At 41.3% G+C, this 18449-nt stretch overlaps 1 protein-coding gene across 3 annotated transcripts in view; it reads right to left on the bottom strand.

The window, feature by feature from the left end:
* The window catches only part of myo18ab (myosin XVIIIAb), a 245579-nt gene extending 227699 nt beyond the window's left edge, over window positions 1-17880 (bottom strand). The window contains exons 1-2 of one of the 3 annotated variants that reach the window (XM_044202307.1): window positions 17704-17880; window positions 14069-15194 (exon numbers count right to left, since the gene is read on the bottom strand). In XM_044202307.1, the coding sequence (XP_044058242.1) occupies window positions 14069-15088 (1020 nt within the window). In that variant the 5' untranslated portion in view covers window positions 15089-15194; window positions 17704-17880. Of the gene's footprint in view, window positions 1-14068; window positions 15195-17703 lie in introns of those variants that run through there. The other 2 variants (XM_044202313.1, XM_044202303.1) reach the window with 2 other exon arrangements.
* Window positions 17881-18449: the final 569 nt, after the last annotated feature.

Below are 18449 nucleotides of genomic sequence, written 5' to 3'. Positions count from 1 at the left end.
ACCGCTGGTAGAAGAAGGAGGGGTCGGTTTGTCGCAGCCAGCAACTAAGTTTACAAGAATTTGCCAAATTTTAAGATTGGTGGCAAACTAAGTTAAACAGTTAGACTATATAAAGAGAGTGTTCGTTTTAGCTTGTTTGTAACAATTCGCTATTAGCCGAGCCAGCGCGATGTGCTCATGTAAAACACAGTGGCTGTGGATGAGAGACTGCAGACAGAGCAGATTAAAATATCGCTTTCTACATGTTTACGCTTGTTGAACAGGTGTATTGATAAAGTATAGGCTTTTTACTGGCGAAGGTTTTATTGCACTTACTTACAGTAACAAGCGTAGTTGTCGTCAACTCGAGTAATCTTCGAGTTATCTTCACTGTCTCCACTGTGGCCTCTCTACTCTGCTGCCCGCTGACTCACTCCGTGTGTGTGTTTGCTTGTGGAGTTCTGCCCTAACAGAGAGCAAGGGAGAGGCTGCAGCTTGATAATAAATACAACCGTCTTTTGCCCCTGGGCTTGTTTAATACCGGGTTTCGGTACCCATCCCTAAATAAAATGATTTTTCTTATTCATTGCATTTTAGGCAGTCTTTTGCAATGTGTTTATCGTGCATGTTCATATCGTGATGACGATGACGACCAACCTAATAAAGTGGTATACAATTTAAATGAAATTTTTACACAATAGCCATTATGCCATTAAGGCGAAATTAGATCAAGTGTTTTTGGCCTGATTCATATCTGAGTCCATTTACATTAGGTATTTGCTGATTCCGAGTCCGATCTGAAACCTAAATGTTGATCAAATATGTATCTGATACATTGAAATAACAGGTGTAGCCTAGCAAATCCGTGGAACATTATTTTGCCAATCCGGGTGTCAGAACTCAGAGTCAGAGTCAGTCACACTAGTGCGCACAAATACATTCACACTCTGAGTGTAATAATGCACTGTAGAGGCCGGCTGTCGTAAAGGAGAGCAGTTCTGTAACACTAGGAGGCTGAGGTGGACAAAACACAGTTTTGAAACACAGAGAACACAGAGAAACCGGAGGATTGTTTTTTAATAGTTTACTACAAGCTAAACTTGTATCCTAGTTATTTAGTAAAGTTATAGTATCTATGCATGAATGCTTTACTGGTCAAGGATCCTAAAATTTTTACCACCCATGTTCAACAGTACCTTGGGAAGAGTATCTTTTACATAACTGAACAATGACACATTTCAAGTTTTCCACTCCTGTTATCATCAAAAAAGTTACATTTTGGGAATGTAAGTTGGGTAAAGTCTAAAAACTTTCATTTATATGGATGTCTGAGGAAATTGTGTGATCACAGGAAGCAGAAAGTTTGATAGGGTGTGAATAAAAGTGGAAGCTAGTTATATGAGAATTGTTTCCTGAATGGGTTGCAATAACAATAACTGTGCCAAAGTTAACAGTCACTATTGAGGGTACACCATGCTGGACAGCAGAGCGGGGGAATGAGAAAGAAAGAAGTGAGTAGAGTGTGAGAGGAAAATATGGATGTGCCTTGAAATTAAAAATAAGACTACTACTGTATTACTGTTACAGCAAGCATGACAACAACATTAGAAATAGAAAAATTAAAATAGAATTAATATGTCTACATATGGGTCAATAGACCAATCAATCATGCTTCAACTGCTGCAAAGTTCTAACTGAAAGACTACAGTATCAGGAGCCAGTGCCCACAAATGACCTTAAGAAGAATCTTGGTGGTTGTTATTCTGTTTTTGTATTAAATATTTATTAAATATTGAATTGAGTGAACTGATTAAATATTGAATATAAATTAAATATTCAAATGAGTCCACCTGCTTCTAGACAGACCTCATGCTAAGGCACCTGGAAAATACCAGATCCTGCTGCCAAACACAGGAGGAGAGGAAAAGGTAGCAAGTATGAGACAGAAAGCAGGAGCCGGTAGAAAAGTTAAGCACAGTCAGTCCCAATCAGCTCTGTCTGCATTTACAGCGCTGAATGCTGCACATCAGGTTTTACTGGAACAACTCAGTGACCTGGACCAGGCCTTTGCTCAGGGAATGATCCACACGTCAGGTAGCACGGATTCTCTGCATAAAGCCACCTGTGGTGGACTGCCACGCCACTAAGGTTGTCAAAAGCCGATACTTTTGAGCTACGTGTTTATAACAATATGATCTTAAAAGTAGAGAAGGTAATAAAAAAAAAAAAAAAAAAACAGATCTATAAATCAAACTAAATCTTAGACGGCAGTCGGCACGCCCCCGTTTGGAGAAGCAGCAGGAGCAGCAGAGAGGCTAAGTTTGGGAGAAATTTGGGGGTGACTAAGGGGTTTATGGGTGTAACAGAATTTGACACTTGGACTAAAGTATGGTTTCACAAAGGAGGCCTCAGGTCCTGTGATTATTGTTTTGGGTTATGGGGCACTAGATGTTCCTATCATAATATAGAAGTTTCCCAGAAGTCTCTGTTCTTCTTATACTGATAACTTCGGATGGAGACAGTCTCTTTCTTTGTCTCATCTTTAGATGATGTAACCTGTAAACCACCACCCATCGTACCATACTATAAGGAGTGTACCTTTTGGATGTAAAGAAGCTGTATGTGACATTCACTGCTGCTAAATGTCGCACTTGAGCACCAGCATCTCAGACCAAAATAAATGGACACTATGGTCCACCAGATTCCATTGAGAAAAATAGTAATTTTACCTCGCAGATCTTCGTAAAACACAATTCATTCAAGCTAGACAGAAACAAAATGAAACTCACCAAAACCGTCTTTGTTAGTCTTTTCACTGTTCCAACAATCACCAACTCTGGTTTGGTCGAAATAAATCTTTAATTCACCACATTAGACGAGAAAAGAAACAGCTCTCCTCAAAGCCAACAGTTTCACAGGGAGGAACTCACATGCACTAACATGGACGCGCAGCCGGACATGCTGTATAAAACAAAGCACTCTGCTCAGGACGCTATTACTCCACTATATCTTTACATAGCAAATAGTTGTTTTCTGCTAATGTTCAGAATCTCATATAGAGAACCTTTAAACCAGCAGTCAAGCTGGTGATATCCATTAAAATGGACAAAGACATACAGACAGGCCTGCTGTTCAACACACACACACACACACAAATCAGAGATAGGCTCATGAAGTTAAAGGAGGGGAAATGTGTGCGTGTTTGACCCAACACTGCCTATACACTTAAACAAAGGTCCCTCTGGTGTGCACTTCCTGTTTGCTCCATGGAAATCATTATAGCAGCTCCTCACATGACACAAAGTAAGTCTCTTATCCAGTCATAGGCAGAGCGGGATTTTTCCAATAAACAGCCACTGTGGAGAAAGAGTCTCCCATAAGGAAAAGGACAACATGGGCTACATAGAGTCACTCCCTGCCTCTCAGAGTAGATGAATTCAGTTGTGGTGAGAGGGACCAGTCTGATTGTAGGGCTGGGTATCGTTTAAAAAAAATTTATGTCCCGGTACCTATACCTTGACTTCGATACCGGTTCCTGAACAATACCTTTTCGATACCAATTTTATAAAATTCATTTTAACAAATAGAAAATTCAATACACATTACAGTACAATTACTCACTTCAAAACGAAGCTGTTCAAAGACCTGGGAGCAGCTGAAGAAACTGTTTTTACTCTGCACTACTCAACCTGGATAACTGGACTAAAATGAAGAAAATTGTATGTCTGTACAGTATTGGACTATATAAAATATAAATAAATGTCTATATGGCAGCAATACGCCATTGTAGCGTCCTGTCTGCCTAATCCAAAGAAGAAGAAGGGAATGACTGTGGGTGACGTTTCTGGTACTAGGAAATAGTGGCAGAGTAAGACCTCTTACTTTATCTGTGCTAAAGAATAGCTAGCTCGGCTGACAACCATCTGCCAGTCTGTAACATTAAGCAACACCACGTTTGCCGTCAGAAACACTCTCCGCCTCTGCTCCAGGTTATCCATCCCCGGGTTGGAGAGGATGAGCCGGGGCTTTCATGCCGGTGGACAATGTGGTGAACGGACTCACCAACAAGCAGATACAGGTTAAGCTGCATTGGCTAACTAACAAGCAGCATGCACAAAGTTCACTTAGTTGTCTGTGCAGGTAAGCAGCTGGCAGTAAACAAAAAAAAACCCAAACAGCGAGCCCCGTCTCTGGGAGTAACAGTGTCGTAAAGCCTTGCAGGAAGCAAGGCTTTACGACGTGTAACGTTAGACAGCAAATCACCAGCAATAAGCATGCGGCATGTTGGTCGGTGCCATAAAAGTATCTAAGTTCGGTACCCAGCCCTATCTGACTGTGTCACAGGGATCCTTGAAGCAAAGCCAATCAAGGCAGACAGATGCTGCCAAGCAGGCCCTACTTGAGGACACTCGGCTACTGTTAAACATGTACAAATATAATGACTTTTAAGACTAAATAACTGACAAACTAGGTTACTCTGTACTTGATTAATCAATTAATCAATCAGAAAATTGTTGACATTTTCTTACCAACTATCCCAAACCCAATTTTACAATCTAACTACAAATTAAGGAATCTCTGTGTGTGTATAGATCTATCTATATCTCTCTCTCTCTTATTTATATATATATATATATATATATATATATATATATAGAAAAAAAACCATCACACTACCACTACCATATTTTACTGTTGGTATGATGTACTTTTTCTGAAATGCGGTGTTACTTTTACGTCAGACGTAATGGGACACACACCTTCCAAAAAGGATCATCAAGATGTTTTCTGGCAAACATGAGACGAGCCTTAATGTTCTTTTTGCTCAGCAGTGGTTTTCGTCTTTGAAATCTGCCATGCAGGCCATTTTTGCCCAGTCTCTTTCTTAAGGTGAAGTCATGAACACTGACCTTAACTGAGGCAAGTGAGGCCTGCAGTTCTTTGGATGTTGTTGTGGGGTCTCTGAATGGCTGAAGAAGAACAAAATGAAGACTTTGGAGTGGCCTAGTCAAAGTCCTGACCTGAATCCTATTGAGATGCTGTGGCGTGACCTTAAAAAGGCAGTTCATGCTCGAAAACCCTCCAATGTGGCTGAATTACAACAATTCTGCAAAGATGAATGGGCCAAAATTCCTCTGCAGCGCTGTAGAAGACTCATTGCAAGTTATTGCAAACGCTTGATTGCAGTTGTTGCTGCTAAGGGTGGCCCAACCAGTTTTTAGGTTTAGGGGGCAATCACTATTTCACACAGGGCCTTGTAGATTTGGATTTTGTTTTCCCTTAATAATAACAACCTTCATTTAAAAACTGCATTTTGTGTTTACTTGTGTTATCTTTGACAAATATTTAAATTTGTTTGATGATCTGAAACATTTAAGTGTGACAAACATGCAAAAAAATAAGAAATCAGGAAGGGGGCAAACACTTTTTCACACCACTGTATGTATATCGATAATATAAATTAGATAGATAGATAGATAGATAGATAGATAGATAGATAGATAGATAGATAGATAGATAGATAGATAGATAGATAGATAGATAGATAGATAGATAGAATTTAAAAAACTTCATCCTTCACCGTCTGCGGGTGGTCTCATCCTTCGAGCTCAGGTCCTCTACCAGAGGCCTGAGGGTTCTGCGCAGTATCTTTGCTGTTCCTAGTACTGCACTTTTCTGGACTGAGATGTCTGGTGTTCTTCCAGGGATCTGCTGTAGCCACTCCTCCAGTTTGGGGGTCACTGCCCCGAGTGCTCTGATGACCACGGCACCACATTCGCCTTCACCTTCCAAGCCTTCTCCAGCTCTTCTCTGAGCCCTTGGTCTCTAGTTTCTCATGTTCCTTTTTCCTGATGTTGCCATCACTTGGTATTGCCACGTCAACCACAACGGCTTTCCTCTGCCGTTTGTCCACCACCACGATGTCTGGTTCACCATTCCCATTCTGTCAGTCTGTATGTGGAAGTCCCACAGGATCTTGGCTCGGTCATTCTCTACCTCTTGGAGGTGTTTCCCACTTTGCCCTCGGGGTTTCCAGTCCATTCTCCATGCAGATGTTCCTGTACACTATGCCAGCCACTTGGTTATGGTGCTCCATGTATGCTTTCCCTGCCAGCATCTTACACCCTGCAGTTATGTGCTGGATTGTCTCAGGGGCCTCTTTGCACAGCCTACACCTTGGGTCTTGTCTCGTGTGGTAGATCTGGGCCTCTATTGCTCTGGTGCTCAGGGCCTGCTCCTGTGCAGCCATGATGAGTGCCTCTGTGCTGTCCTTCAGTTCGGCCCGCTCTAGCCATTGGTAGGATTTCTTGATGTCAGCTACTTCAGTTATGTTCCGGTGGTACATCCCATGTAGGGATCTTTGATGATAGGCACCTTATCTTTGATGTACTTGTGGATCTTGGATGTTTCATCCTGGATATTGGCTCTCACACTCACTAGTCCATGGCCGCCTTCTTCACGGCTAGCCTACAGTCTCAGGGTGCTGGATTTGGGATGGAACCCTCCATGCATGGTGAGAAGCTTTCGTGTCTTAACGTCTGTGGTCTGTATCTCTTCCTTTGGCCACCTTATTATTCCTGCAGGGTATCTGATCACTGGCAGGGCGTAGCTGTTTATTGCCTGGGACTTGTTCTTGCCATTGAGCTGACTTCTTAGGACTTGCCTTACTCGTTGGAGGTATTTGGCAGTTGCTGTTTTCCTTGTTACCTCTTCGAGTTTGCCATTTGCCTGTGGTATTCCAAGGTACTTGTAACCATCCTCAATGTCTGCTATTGTTCCTTCTGGTAGTGAGACCCCTTCTGTGTGGACTATCTTCCCTCTCTTTGTCACCACCTCCAAGCATTCAGTGATCCATGTGTGTGGCATTGAGTAATATGCTTTCTTGTAATCAATCCAGGCAGTGCACAGGTTGGTGTGTCGGGTTCTGCAGTCTTGGGCGACTGTTCTGTCAACCAGGAGTTGGTGTTTGGCTCCTCTGGTTTCTTTGCCGATGCCCTTCTGTATTCATGTATTGATCCATGTGCACACTTATCTTAGCTGCGATGATGCCTGACATGAGCTTCCATGTTGTGGAGAGACAGGTTATTTGCCGATAGTTGGATGGGACTGTACCCTTTGAGGGATCCTTCAGGATCAGGATTGTGTGCCCTTCGGTAAGCCATTCAGGGTGCGTCCCATCCCTTAGCAGCTGGTTCATTTGTGCTGCTAGGCGCTCGTGGAGTGCAGTGAGCTTCTTTAACCAGTAGGTGTGGATCCTGTCAGAGCCCAGTGCTGCCCAGTTTTTCATACCTGAGACTCTTTCTTGGATGTCTGCCACTGTGATGGTAACTGGATTCTGTTCAGGGAGGTTGCTGTGGTCCTCTCTCAGAGCCACCAGCCACTGTGCATCGCTGTTGTGTGATGCCTCCCTCTCCCATATACTTTTCCAGTACCAAATACTCCATGCAGGCCACAGGCTGCCCTATGGATTAAATTAATATGTCTAATTATAAACCATTTATAAATCAATCCATCCATCCATTATCTATATCCACTTATCCTTTGCAGGGTCACGGGGGGCTGGAGCCTATCCTGGCTCAAACTGGGCGAGAGGCGGGGTACACCCAGGATAGTCTATCACAGGGCTAAAATATAAACAGACTACCATTCACACCTACTGGTAATTTATGATGACCAGGTCACCTACCCTGCATGTCTGTGGACTGTGGAAGGAAACAGGCAAACTCTACACCAAAATGCTCCAGCAAAGCCCAGAACCTCGGACCTTCTTGCTGTGAGGTAACCAAGAAAAAAAAAAGCGTAGACTACTTTCTATCTAATCTAGGAAATTGATCATCATACCAAAAAGGCCAAAAAAAAAGTCATGGTAAAAGGCATGGTATGGCACAGCTCAACTCGAACCGAGCTGAGCCGACCCTAAAAGTTGGACTTAAAACACTGCAGACTGCTGATTGGTCAGAGAGAATCGTCACTAGAATAGTCACTTAAGCGACATGGGACATCCTGCACAAACCTGCCATTTTTAAATAGCCAAGCTACAAGAGCAACCGCAATTTTTTATGGCACCCCCGCAAACCATGCCGTGGTCAGTTGACAAAGTGCAGACGTTCCTCTGTTTGGTTGCCAATGACGAGACCCTAACCCTGGATGGAGCAACGCGCAATGAGAGAGTCTACCAAGAAGTCTCTCAACTGTTGGCCACACGTGGTTACCAAAGGACATTCCAACAGTGTAGGGAAAAGTAAATAAAAATACACTAGAGTATAACAATATAAAGACAATAGCCTTTAGCAAACAATTCATAGGGGTCTGTAATCTAACCCTGAGTCTGGTTACCTAGTATACCCAAGAGAAAGAGTAGAGGATTAGGATTTATCTAAAGAGAGAAACACACACACACACACACACACACAGTATTATGTCAAATGTTTGCAGTGCAGATTAGTACTCTGTACTTGTTACATAATGTTTGAAAGAGAAAGGGCTTTTCACTCTCAGAGAAAATATGTGTGGGTGATTCAAAGCAGTGCGCCATTGTTGACAAAGCATACAGAACAATAGGATATGGACTCTGCATTAGAGTGCTAAAATAAGTACCAAAATTCTACTTTTCAAACCAATAAAATGCACAAATAACATTAGCGGGGAACCTTGACTCTACTTGCCTCCAATAAGCACCATCTCACACATCATGATCAGACACTTAGATATCATGTCTTAGAAACACTTGTCTATAAAGCAGAACCCAAATACCCCTGAGAATCTGGGACATTGCTGTGCTTAACTTGAAGTAAATCTGCCTGTTGAGAAGAATTTCTGACACTGGGCACTTTGTGAGAAAACGTGGACAGGTTATAGTTTAGACGAGTTGAGGCTCTGTTGAGAGAAAATGTTTAGGCCTGTCACGATAACTACTTTTGTTGGACAATATATTGTCCCTGCAATAATTGCGATAAACGACATTGTCATTTTAAGACCATTCATTTGCATCTCATTCCATGGCATTCAGTTGTATAAAGCACAGGGGTTGTGTCGGTCGCAGCAAGGGAACGATAAGGTAGAATGAGAAGTCGATAATGGAATTTCAAGAGGAGGTACAACAAGCAAGAATTTTAACACATCAAATCTCATCGCCCATTTGAAAAGCTGACATCTAGAAGTGTACAACGATTACTTGAAAGCCGGAAAAAACGGAGAGATGAACTGTACGCCAAGAAACCACAAACCACCACCAGCAAGACTCAGTCGATAACCACAGCAACAGTGGATTTACTGCAACACTGGATTGACAAAGATTTTAACTTGATAAAAGCAGTGTTACACTCCCAGGAGTTCACAGGCTCTTACTCCACACCTGCTATCTCAAAGGCATTTGAGAAAATGTTTGAAACATGGAAAATCCGAAATGCATGCTGTTGTGAGTGATAATGCCAGAAATATGGCAAAAGCTATGATGGATAGTGGTCTGGCTAGTTTTGACTGCTGAGCCAATGCAGCATCTTGGATGTAGTGGCAATAGGCCGAAAGATAGTGGGACACTTTAAACACTCACCCCTTGCCTACTCATGCCTGCAGGCTGTGCAGATCCAGTGGGGATGAAACCAAAAAGGATACAGCAAGATGTTGCCACTCAGTGGAATCTTACATTCTACATGATAGAAAGCCTTCTGGAACAAAAGCATGCACTTGCAACATATGCTGCAGACTACGACCTCCCCGCAACCCTCACTGCTCACCAGTTGAAAACTTTATCACACTTCTCTCTCCGTTTGAACAACTGACAAAAGAAGTCAGCTCATCAGAGGCATCGGCTGCTAATGTGATTCCCCTCAGTGAGAGCCCTGAGACATCTTTTAAGCAAGGAGGCTGACACAAACAAAAAACTATTCTATCAAAATCGAGTCTGATCCCATTTTCTGCATTACAACATCACTGGATCCCAGATATAAGGGCCGCTACTTTGATCAGGATGTTAAACAACGCACACAAGCAACAGCTGAGGCGCATCTGATGGATAGGCCTGTTGCCGGTGCTGGAGATGAGACGCATAGTAGAGAGAGAGAGCTGATAACACGCAAGAGGGCACGAGAGGACGGGGCACCACCCACTCTGCATGATATGTTTGAGAAGATTCTGGAGGAAAAGGGCCTCAAAAGGCAAAGGACGAGGGCATCACAACAATTGGATGGTTTCTTTGCAGCGCCCAACCTACTGTAAGTTTGTGCTTAATGGAAACACAAGAACTTTGTATTCTGTATGAAAAACACAAGTGCTGAAAGATAACCCTATTTATGTTTTTATGTATTAATTATTTATCTTTTATATATTATTTTATATTTTATTGCTTTTAGAGTCACTTTTACATTTAAATTTAATTACAGTTATGTTTCAAAAAATATTTTTGTTGGGCTATGTACTGAAAAATTCTCATTGAGTAGGCTAATGTATAGCAGGCTAAAAAGGTTATTTTTCACAAAATGGAAGAATCTTTGTCAAGTGAAATGTGTGCTCATTCATAATGAAGATTTCTTTGTTTCACTGGCACAAAAGGGGGATTAAATAACAACAAAAATAACGGTATCGGTTATCGGCCAAATTGTTATTTTAAACAATCAGTGTCGGTCCACAATTTCATAATCGGTGCATCTAATTTTTGGGTTGTATCCACATGGTTGAATGCACTTATTGTAAGTCGCTTTGGATAAAAGCGTCAAATAAATACATATAACAAAAACAAACAGTGCCATTAAATTTGTGTGTACCTTAAAGTCTAACTGAAATCACATTTAGTCTACATGGCTTTTTAGTTGTAATCTAATCAGTGGCTTCAAGGGTTGTGCTCTGCTACCAGTTTTAGCTTCATTGACCACTTTTATGTATTCTGGAATAGGTGAGACTTATTTAAAAAAAGATATTTACACCCTAACAAAAAGGGCACAAATTAGCTCAAAGCAAGATTTGCAGCTTTTATAAATAATAAATGGCCATGCTGACTATCCAGTACAACCCCTCCTCCACAGTGTCCAGATTAATCTGAACTGAACAAGATAAGTACTATTTGTGGTAGAAGAGCAACCACTGGGCAGAAGCACAGCAGTTATTTTCTAATAAAAAAGGTACAACTAATTTAATTACAATTCCTTGCCTTCCCATGGCAAGTCCACACAAGCAATTTCGGTCGGCCCTTCATAATGTGAGATCACTTCAAATGATTTAGATCTCTTCATGATCACAGAATCGTAGCTGTCACCAAATGATCATGTTCCCCTTCACGAAGCCTGCCCGCTTGGTTATTGTTTTTTAAACCAGCCCAGACTAACAGGCAGGTGTGGTGGGGTTGCTTTTTTATTTAAAGAAAGCCTCAAATGCACCAGCAACGATCTGGGGCAGTCTAGCTCTTTAGAAGCCCTTCCTTTCCTGATTAAAGGAAAATCTCAGTGCCTGTGCTTCATTATATATAGACCACCTAGATATAATCCCACTTTTATAAGTTAATTTGCTGAACTGCTGTCCAAAAATCTGACTAGATTCGACTCACAGTTCATTTGGAACTTCTTGGGTCTCTCCTTAAGACCTTTAACGCAGAGGTTAAAAATTCTAGAACTATTACCTATTATTATTAGTATTATTATTATTACTATTATTATAACTACATATTTTGCTACTCTAATCGATAATAATCAGTCAAATCCAAGAAGGTTGTTCAACATTTTGAGTGTCATTGATCCTCCCGGGCCAAATCTTAAGATGCCACCCCTGTGAAGAATTTCTTTCCTTCTTTTCTCAGAAGACCACGAATATAAGAAGTGTCATTTCACCACTAGATTCTCCAATTACTCTTGAGAAGCCCTGTGCCGTCTCCCTGCTCATTTAATACTATCTTCCTGGCTATACTAACTGATATGGTAATGAAAAAGAAACCCTCAACATGCCCTTTAGATATTTTGCCTGTAAAATTTCTAAAGGAAGTTTTTAACACAGTGTTCCCTTTTATTTTGCAAATTTTAAACTGCTGATGCCAGGTCAGCTACAACAGGTGTTCAGTGTGGAGTCCCCCAAGGTGCTGGGTCCAACTGTTTTTTCCATTTACATGCTTCCTCTTAGCCACCTTACATGCAGACACAATATCACTTTCCATTGTTACCCAGAAGATACTCAGATCTACCTAATCTGTGACCCTGCAAAACAAGATCAGAACACTGTTAACCTGCTAAACTGCCTTCATGACATCCACAAATCTTCCTGCAGCTTAATTCAGAAAAGACCAAAATATTGATCATAGGTCAAGATAGTGCTAATATTCAAATGTCAAGCAGTTTTGGCTCTAGGCCTGTCACGATAACTAGTTTTGGTGGACGATATATTGTCCCAGAAATAATTTTATGCCACTGATATAATGATAAGCATAATAATGCAAGTACACCCTTTTAATTAACTTAAAATTCTCAAGAACATTGAGAATTGGAATTGGAATGTGAAAGAAAAATGAAAACATCCTAAATAAAAACATAAATAAAATCAAACAACCAAAACAATAAATAAAATGGACTCTCGGGCTCTGTTAACAAAATTGCACTTAAATAAATATTAAACATTTGGCACAGAGATAGGCTATAGAATCATTAATTCCTTAACAGGCAATATAGTGATGGTTGGGAAAACCCTGTTGTTGATTCTGGCATCATGTTGGCTAAATGTTGGTTACATTCTTATGTAAACAAACAATGGGCAATATCGAGGTCAGCAAAAATGATCGAGGTCATGTCCATATATGATAAGTCAATAATCGCTCAGGTTTGACAAACATGTTAACTCAATGGTTCAATCCTGTTTTCATCATCTCAGAAAGATCTCAAGGACCAAACCATTTCTTTCTGCCAAAAATCTGGAAATTGTTATTCAAGTCTTCATAACTAGTCGATTAGATTATTTTAATTCCTTGCTCTCTGGCATCAGTAAAAAAATCCCTCTCCGGTCTCCAGCTCATCCAAAACTCTGCTTGATTTTCAGATATTATTGATTACATACAAAGCCCTGAAAGACTTTACCCCAAGTTATTTAGCAGATCTGTTGTCCTGTTGTCCCTTCCCCCACCCTGAGATCCTCTGGTGCTTCACTGCTGGTTGTTCCATGATCCTGATATTTACTCAAAGGTGACAGAGCCTTTGCAGTTAGAGCTCCGAGATGGTGGAACGACCTGCCTGAGGAGATCAGGGCTGCAAACTCTGTTGCCAATTTTAAATCACTTGTAAAAACCCACTTTTTCAATATGGCTTTTTGTTGACGTGTGCTATGTTTTTGTTGTAAAGCACTTTGTAACTGTGTTTTGAAAGTGACATTTGCAGACCATTTACATGCTCTTTAATGTACTGCAGCTAATTAGCTATCTAGACTGCAAACAGACATTAGCAGTGCACTTTTCCCAGTGAATGTTTGTTTGGTGGCTCGTTCAACGATCTAAGGTGCAGGACAAGATGTGTGTTATATGTGTAAGTTAGATAAGAAGGAGACTTTAGCAGGAAAGCTAATGTGGGTTGTTGGTCAAAGACTGTGGCTCTTGTGTTGTGTAGTAGGCTGCTGTGTGGCAGTGTTTCCGCTGATATCCTAACATTTGCCATGGCAGGCCGCCACAGCAAAATCTTTGCCGCCACAGAAAAAAAAAAAAATGCAATTGAAGAAATTATCACAGAATTTACAGTAATACCAAAAGGTGTTATCTCTGCGAAAAAGCACAACTTTAATAAATGCTTTGTAAAGCCAAGGCAAGAAAAATTATAAAACCATGCTATTCTTTCAATTCATTAAGTCTTGAAGCTCTCTTTTCAAACCAATAAAAGGCACAAATAGTTAGCAGGACACCTTGATTTTACTGGTATCCAGCAAGCGTCACCTCCCACATTATGATGAGACACTTAGATATCGTGTCTTAGAAACAGCTTGTCAATAAAGCAGAACCCAAATACTGTGTTCCTGAGAATTTGGAACATTGCTGTGTTTCTGCTGCAGTAAATCACAAAAAACTGAAAGACAGTCAATCAAGATATCAAAACAGAGCTGTTTGTACATAGTAAGTGGACAAGATGCTTACATGTCTGGCCTCCCTGTGCAGGCCCTCGGTGTTCCTCAGCCAGCAGCGGCTCAGCTCACTCAGCTCCAGGATGGGCTGCACCTTCAGCCTCACCGTGTCTCCCGACTGACGGATCATCTCTACTATCTCGTCCCTGCTCTTGCTCTCCACATTCCGTCCGTTTATCTCCACCAGCCTGTCGCCTGGCACCAGCCCCAGCACCAGGTCCTTGGTACCAGCGCCAGGCTCAGCAAAGTGGACCACACGCCGGTACACTCCTCCGTCAGGGCTGCGGTCCAGCATAGTGGTGCGACGCAAAGAAAATCCAAAGTCGCCAGTGTTGCGGCGTTGGAGCTCTAGCTCACGTGTTTCTGGTGCACTTGGTGCAACCACAGCCGGCAGCTGCAGCAGTGCAGGGAAGGTCTTGTCGACCACTTCGGGGATGCAGACTTTTTTGGTGGCTGGTGCTCCAGGCTGCTGCTTGAGGCTTTGCTTGCGTAGCATGCTGAAAACTTTGCTCTCCACCTGCGGGGATGGGGCAGCAGAGTTCTGGCCTGAGGGGGTGGAGCCCTCTGAGGGGCTCTCCTCTTTGCTCCTCTGGGAAAAGGAGAAGCGTTTCATCATTTGACCCATCTGCGAGGAGTTCTGCTTGGCAAGTGAACCAAAGTGAGCCACACGATCACGTACTGAGCTGCGGTGTCCGTCCTGTCCTCCTCCACCCTCACCCTTCAGGTCATCGGTGGAGCTGGCAGCGCTCAGCTGGTCATCCAGAACCATGCTGCTTCGGTTGCTCAAGCCGTCTGATTCAATGTCAGTGAGGGTGAGCTCATTGCTGCTGGGCACTTTGATGGGAATGGGGTTGGAGATCTCCAGTTTGTTCTTAGACTCACGCTTGGCCTCCCTCTTCAGGTTGAAGAAACCACGCCGCATGCTCATCTCTTCTAAGCTGCGCAGTTCAGCTGCAGACATCCTCTCCTTTTTATCTTTCTTCTCCTTCCTACTTCCTTCCCTCTCCTTGTCCTTTTTCATTAGATTAAACATTGTGACAAACTACACACTGCGTTTATACGTGGCTCTATTTTACCTACAGAGCTGGAGGTCCAGTTCAGCTCAGGTGCTTTTGTTGTGACCAACAGGGATGAATCCCCTGGGGAAAAGACCGGGAGAGCAAACTGTGTCAAAATCACAAAATACTACACATTAAAGAAAAACTGTCCTTGATTTTCATTTGAAGCTGGACAACATTGACAAAAATCAAATACCTTCATTATATTGATGTGACAATATTCTGGGTATGACTTTTGGTGCTTTCAAAAGGTATTTACACACATGAACATTTTAATCAGTAACAAAGTTAATATATGATGAATTTTTGATCAGTTCACTCAGCTGGAACAGTCAGATAGGTTTAGAAATAGTTTCCTCTTGACTGTTATGCTATCTGAAGTAAAAAGACAACATTTAAGACATATCATAATTACATCATAATAATACATAAACCAAATCCCAGATATATATTCTCATATCCCTACTGATCACACAATTATTCAATTAATTGGTCATTCCACAAAAAATGTATCAACAACAATTTTGATAATCAAATAACTGTTTAAGTCATTTATCAAGCTAGGGGTAAAATTACCAGACAGGAAAGTTTGTTTTTGGCTAATGTAGTGAATTAAAGACCTTACAATTACAGGTACTTTTTCACATTTATGCAAAAATCACGTAGAAATCCAATATTAACATAAAGATGTTCTGCTCATTTATTTCCCACATGGTCCACAATGGCACAATATACCCAGAGACATTAAAAGAACTACCATTGTATACACAGTATAGCACATTCTCTGACAGAAGACACATTTATATTGTCTCAAAGTATATATATCGTTATATCACCCAACCCTATATCAAGCAAAAATGGCAAACTTCTCAGCTTCTCAAATGTGAGGTTTTGCTGCTTTTCCCTATTTGATATAGTTGTAAACTGAGTATGTTTAGGTTTTGGACAGTTTTTCAGCCAAAACAAGCAATTTAAAGACCTCAACTTGGACTCCTGGCACATGTGATGGGCTTTTTTCAAATTGTTTTCACTATTTTATATATTAAAAATATGTATATTGAAATATGTAATTAATAACTTAAATCAGAAATTAAATTACTTTCAATTACATATTACGATATCAGTAGTTTCAGAATTGTTAAAATGGGCAATAACTACTGAAAGTGGCAAGCGTATTAAATAGCCTACTTCCTTCTAGCATCTGGCTATTGCATATTTTGTACACTTTCTTTATTTTGCAAGTCAATAAAACAGCATCAAAAGCTTAAGAATGAGATCAAGCAAGAACAACATGTTTCTTTTGAGCAGGCATCCAACGTGCATCCAAACGTTTGTCCAAGTCTCACGGCTGAAGTGTCCACATGTGTAGATGGCCTTGTAAAATATAGATCTACATCACTGAAGACCTCCAACACTCGTACTTGGAGGACCAAAACACATTCCTGGCTTAATTTTTAACTGAGTTTCTTCAAGCCCTCAAAAATCAGGGACTCTTCGTGCCACAAACTACCACAAGCAGACAGGCAGATACACATCCTTCAGCCTGGTTCTCTTAGCTGCTGAGTGACACAAGAGACTCCTCTCTCCACAGGGCAGCGCATGTTAGAATCCCAAACAACTGCCTCCTACTCTTATAATAGGTAACACTGGGCATGGATCCATCAATCTATCCATTTTCTTCTGCTTATCCGGGCAAAGTCTTGGTCAAATTTGTGCCTGACAAGCGTCTTAGGTGTCAAGTCAGTGATAAAAGAATGGTCACATATTGAAAGGTGTCACACACACCTTAATAACAGTAAAGGTACAGTCCTCTGGTAGCGGAAAAATTCGAATCAGTGACTCAAAATCATAAATTGATTGATATAAATTTTACCAAAAAACAGTGCTGCCCTGTGGATTATCTCCAAACCAATTTGCCAGAACACCAAAGAGTTTCCTAAAAGGTCGTGTCTTATCTTTAACTGTAAGTAGTGTACTAGTGGATGGACAGCTTCTGTATCAACATTAAGTGTCATGTTGTTTAACGTGATAATAACCAGAACTAGGGAACATTAAAACGCTAAGGCTCCCTTCTGTTCTATACCTACTTGGCTGCTGAGGTTAAAACGATGCTAGCTAACACCTGGCACACTAATGCACACAAAGCAACATTTATTAGCCTCACTCCGCATTCAATGGGAAGTCAGGGAACAAAAAGAATGACGGGGCTAAAATAGGTGTAGCTTTTCGGCTAACTGTTACATTAGCTAACGTTAGCTGAGCTACTGTTTCGTAGGTGAGAGTAACGTTAACGTTACCTAATAACATTCGCGTTTTTATTCCACCGCAAATGAAAAAGCTCCAAAAGCACAAGCCATCAGTAATTCATTATGATTTTGTTTAACTTTACAGAGAGCAATCTAGCTAGCTAACTACAGCCTTAGTTCTTTGCCCTTATTTTTCGTGAAGCAAATCCTGGAACAACACATTGTGATCCTGTGAAAATTATCCAGTCAGCCCGACTGACTGACTGCCTCAACACTGCTGTTTTCAAACAAAAAGTGTCCCCTCACTCTAAACACACATGTTTATTATCAGAAGAAATACTCACTTTTCTCCAGTACTGCAAATCGAGCACCGCTGGTGCCTTGTAATGGGTGCAGCTCGGCTCGTAGGGAACACAAGCCACAGACTGGCTTTTAGCTAACGTTATCAAAGCTGGCTGCTCCCAGTCCAGCTCTGAAGTTTCAGTACAACAGCTAAAGGCGGTCGACCAACTACCCCTGCTGGACATACATTGGAGTTACAGGGATGGGAAGTACAGCTCTTTGACGGGAGCCGGATCTTATGGCTCCGTTATTATAAAGAGTACGCCTAGACCTGCTCTATAGGAAGAGCGCAATGAGATAACTTCTGTTATGAATTGGCACTATATGAATAAAATTGAATTGAATTGAACTGAGTTCCTTTCCGAGAGCCGGCTCATCGTTTTTATTTCATTTCTCAAGTGTGGATAAGTTTAGCAGCACTAAATTACTCGTATTGCCAGACCTAATGTCAATGACCCGCATTGTAAACATTTCACAAGGTGACGCCATATCCCACGCTTTGTGAGTGAATTTACTACTTTGAATTTACCCTCTGTATTAAATGTGTTATGTAAATGAAGTTGAATGCATATTCATATTCCATTTACTACCCACTCCATTCATTGAAATGTAGCCGAATGTTCTTCCATGGTAAATGGAATGTACTTACTTAGCCTTGAACCTATATACTCAAAGCCTTCAACTACATATCACATTCACACAAGGGAGCAATTTGGGGTTCAGTGTCTTGCTGTTTAAGAATCTATTT

The sequence above is a fragment of the Siniperca chuatsi genome, linkage group LG7, assembly GCF_020085105.1.
Source record: "Siniperca chuatsi isolate FFG_IHB_CAS linkage group LG7, ASM2008510v1, whole genome shotgun sequence".
In the NCBI taxonomy this organism is placed as follows: domain Eukaryota; kingdom Metazoa; phylum Chordata; class Actinopteri; order Centrarchiformes; family Sinipercidae; genus Siniperca; species Siniperca chuatsi.
Note: the sequence above shows the minus strand (reverse complement) of the source record. Positions and strands in the feature narration are given on the sequence as shown.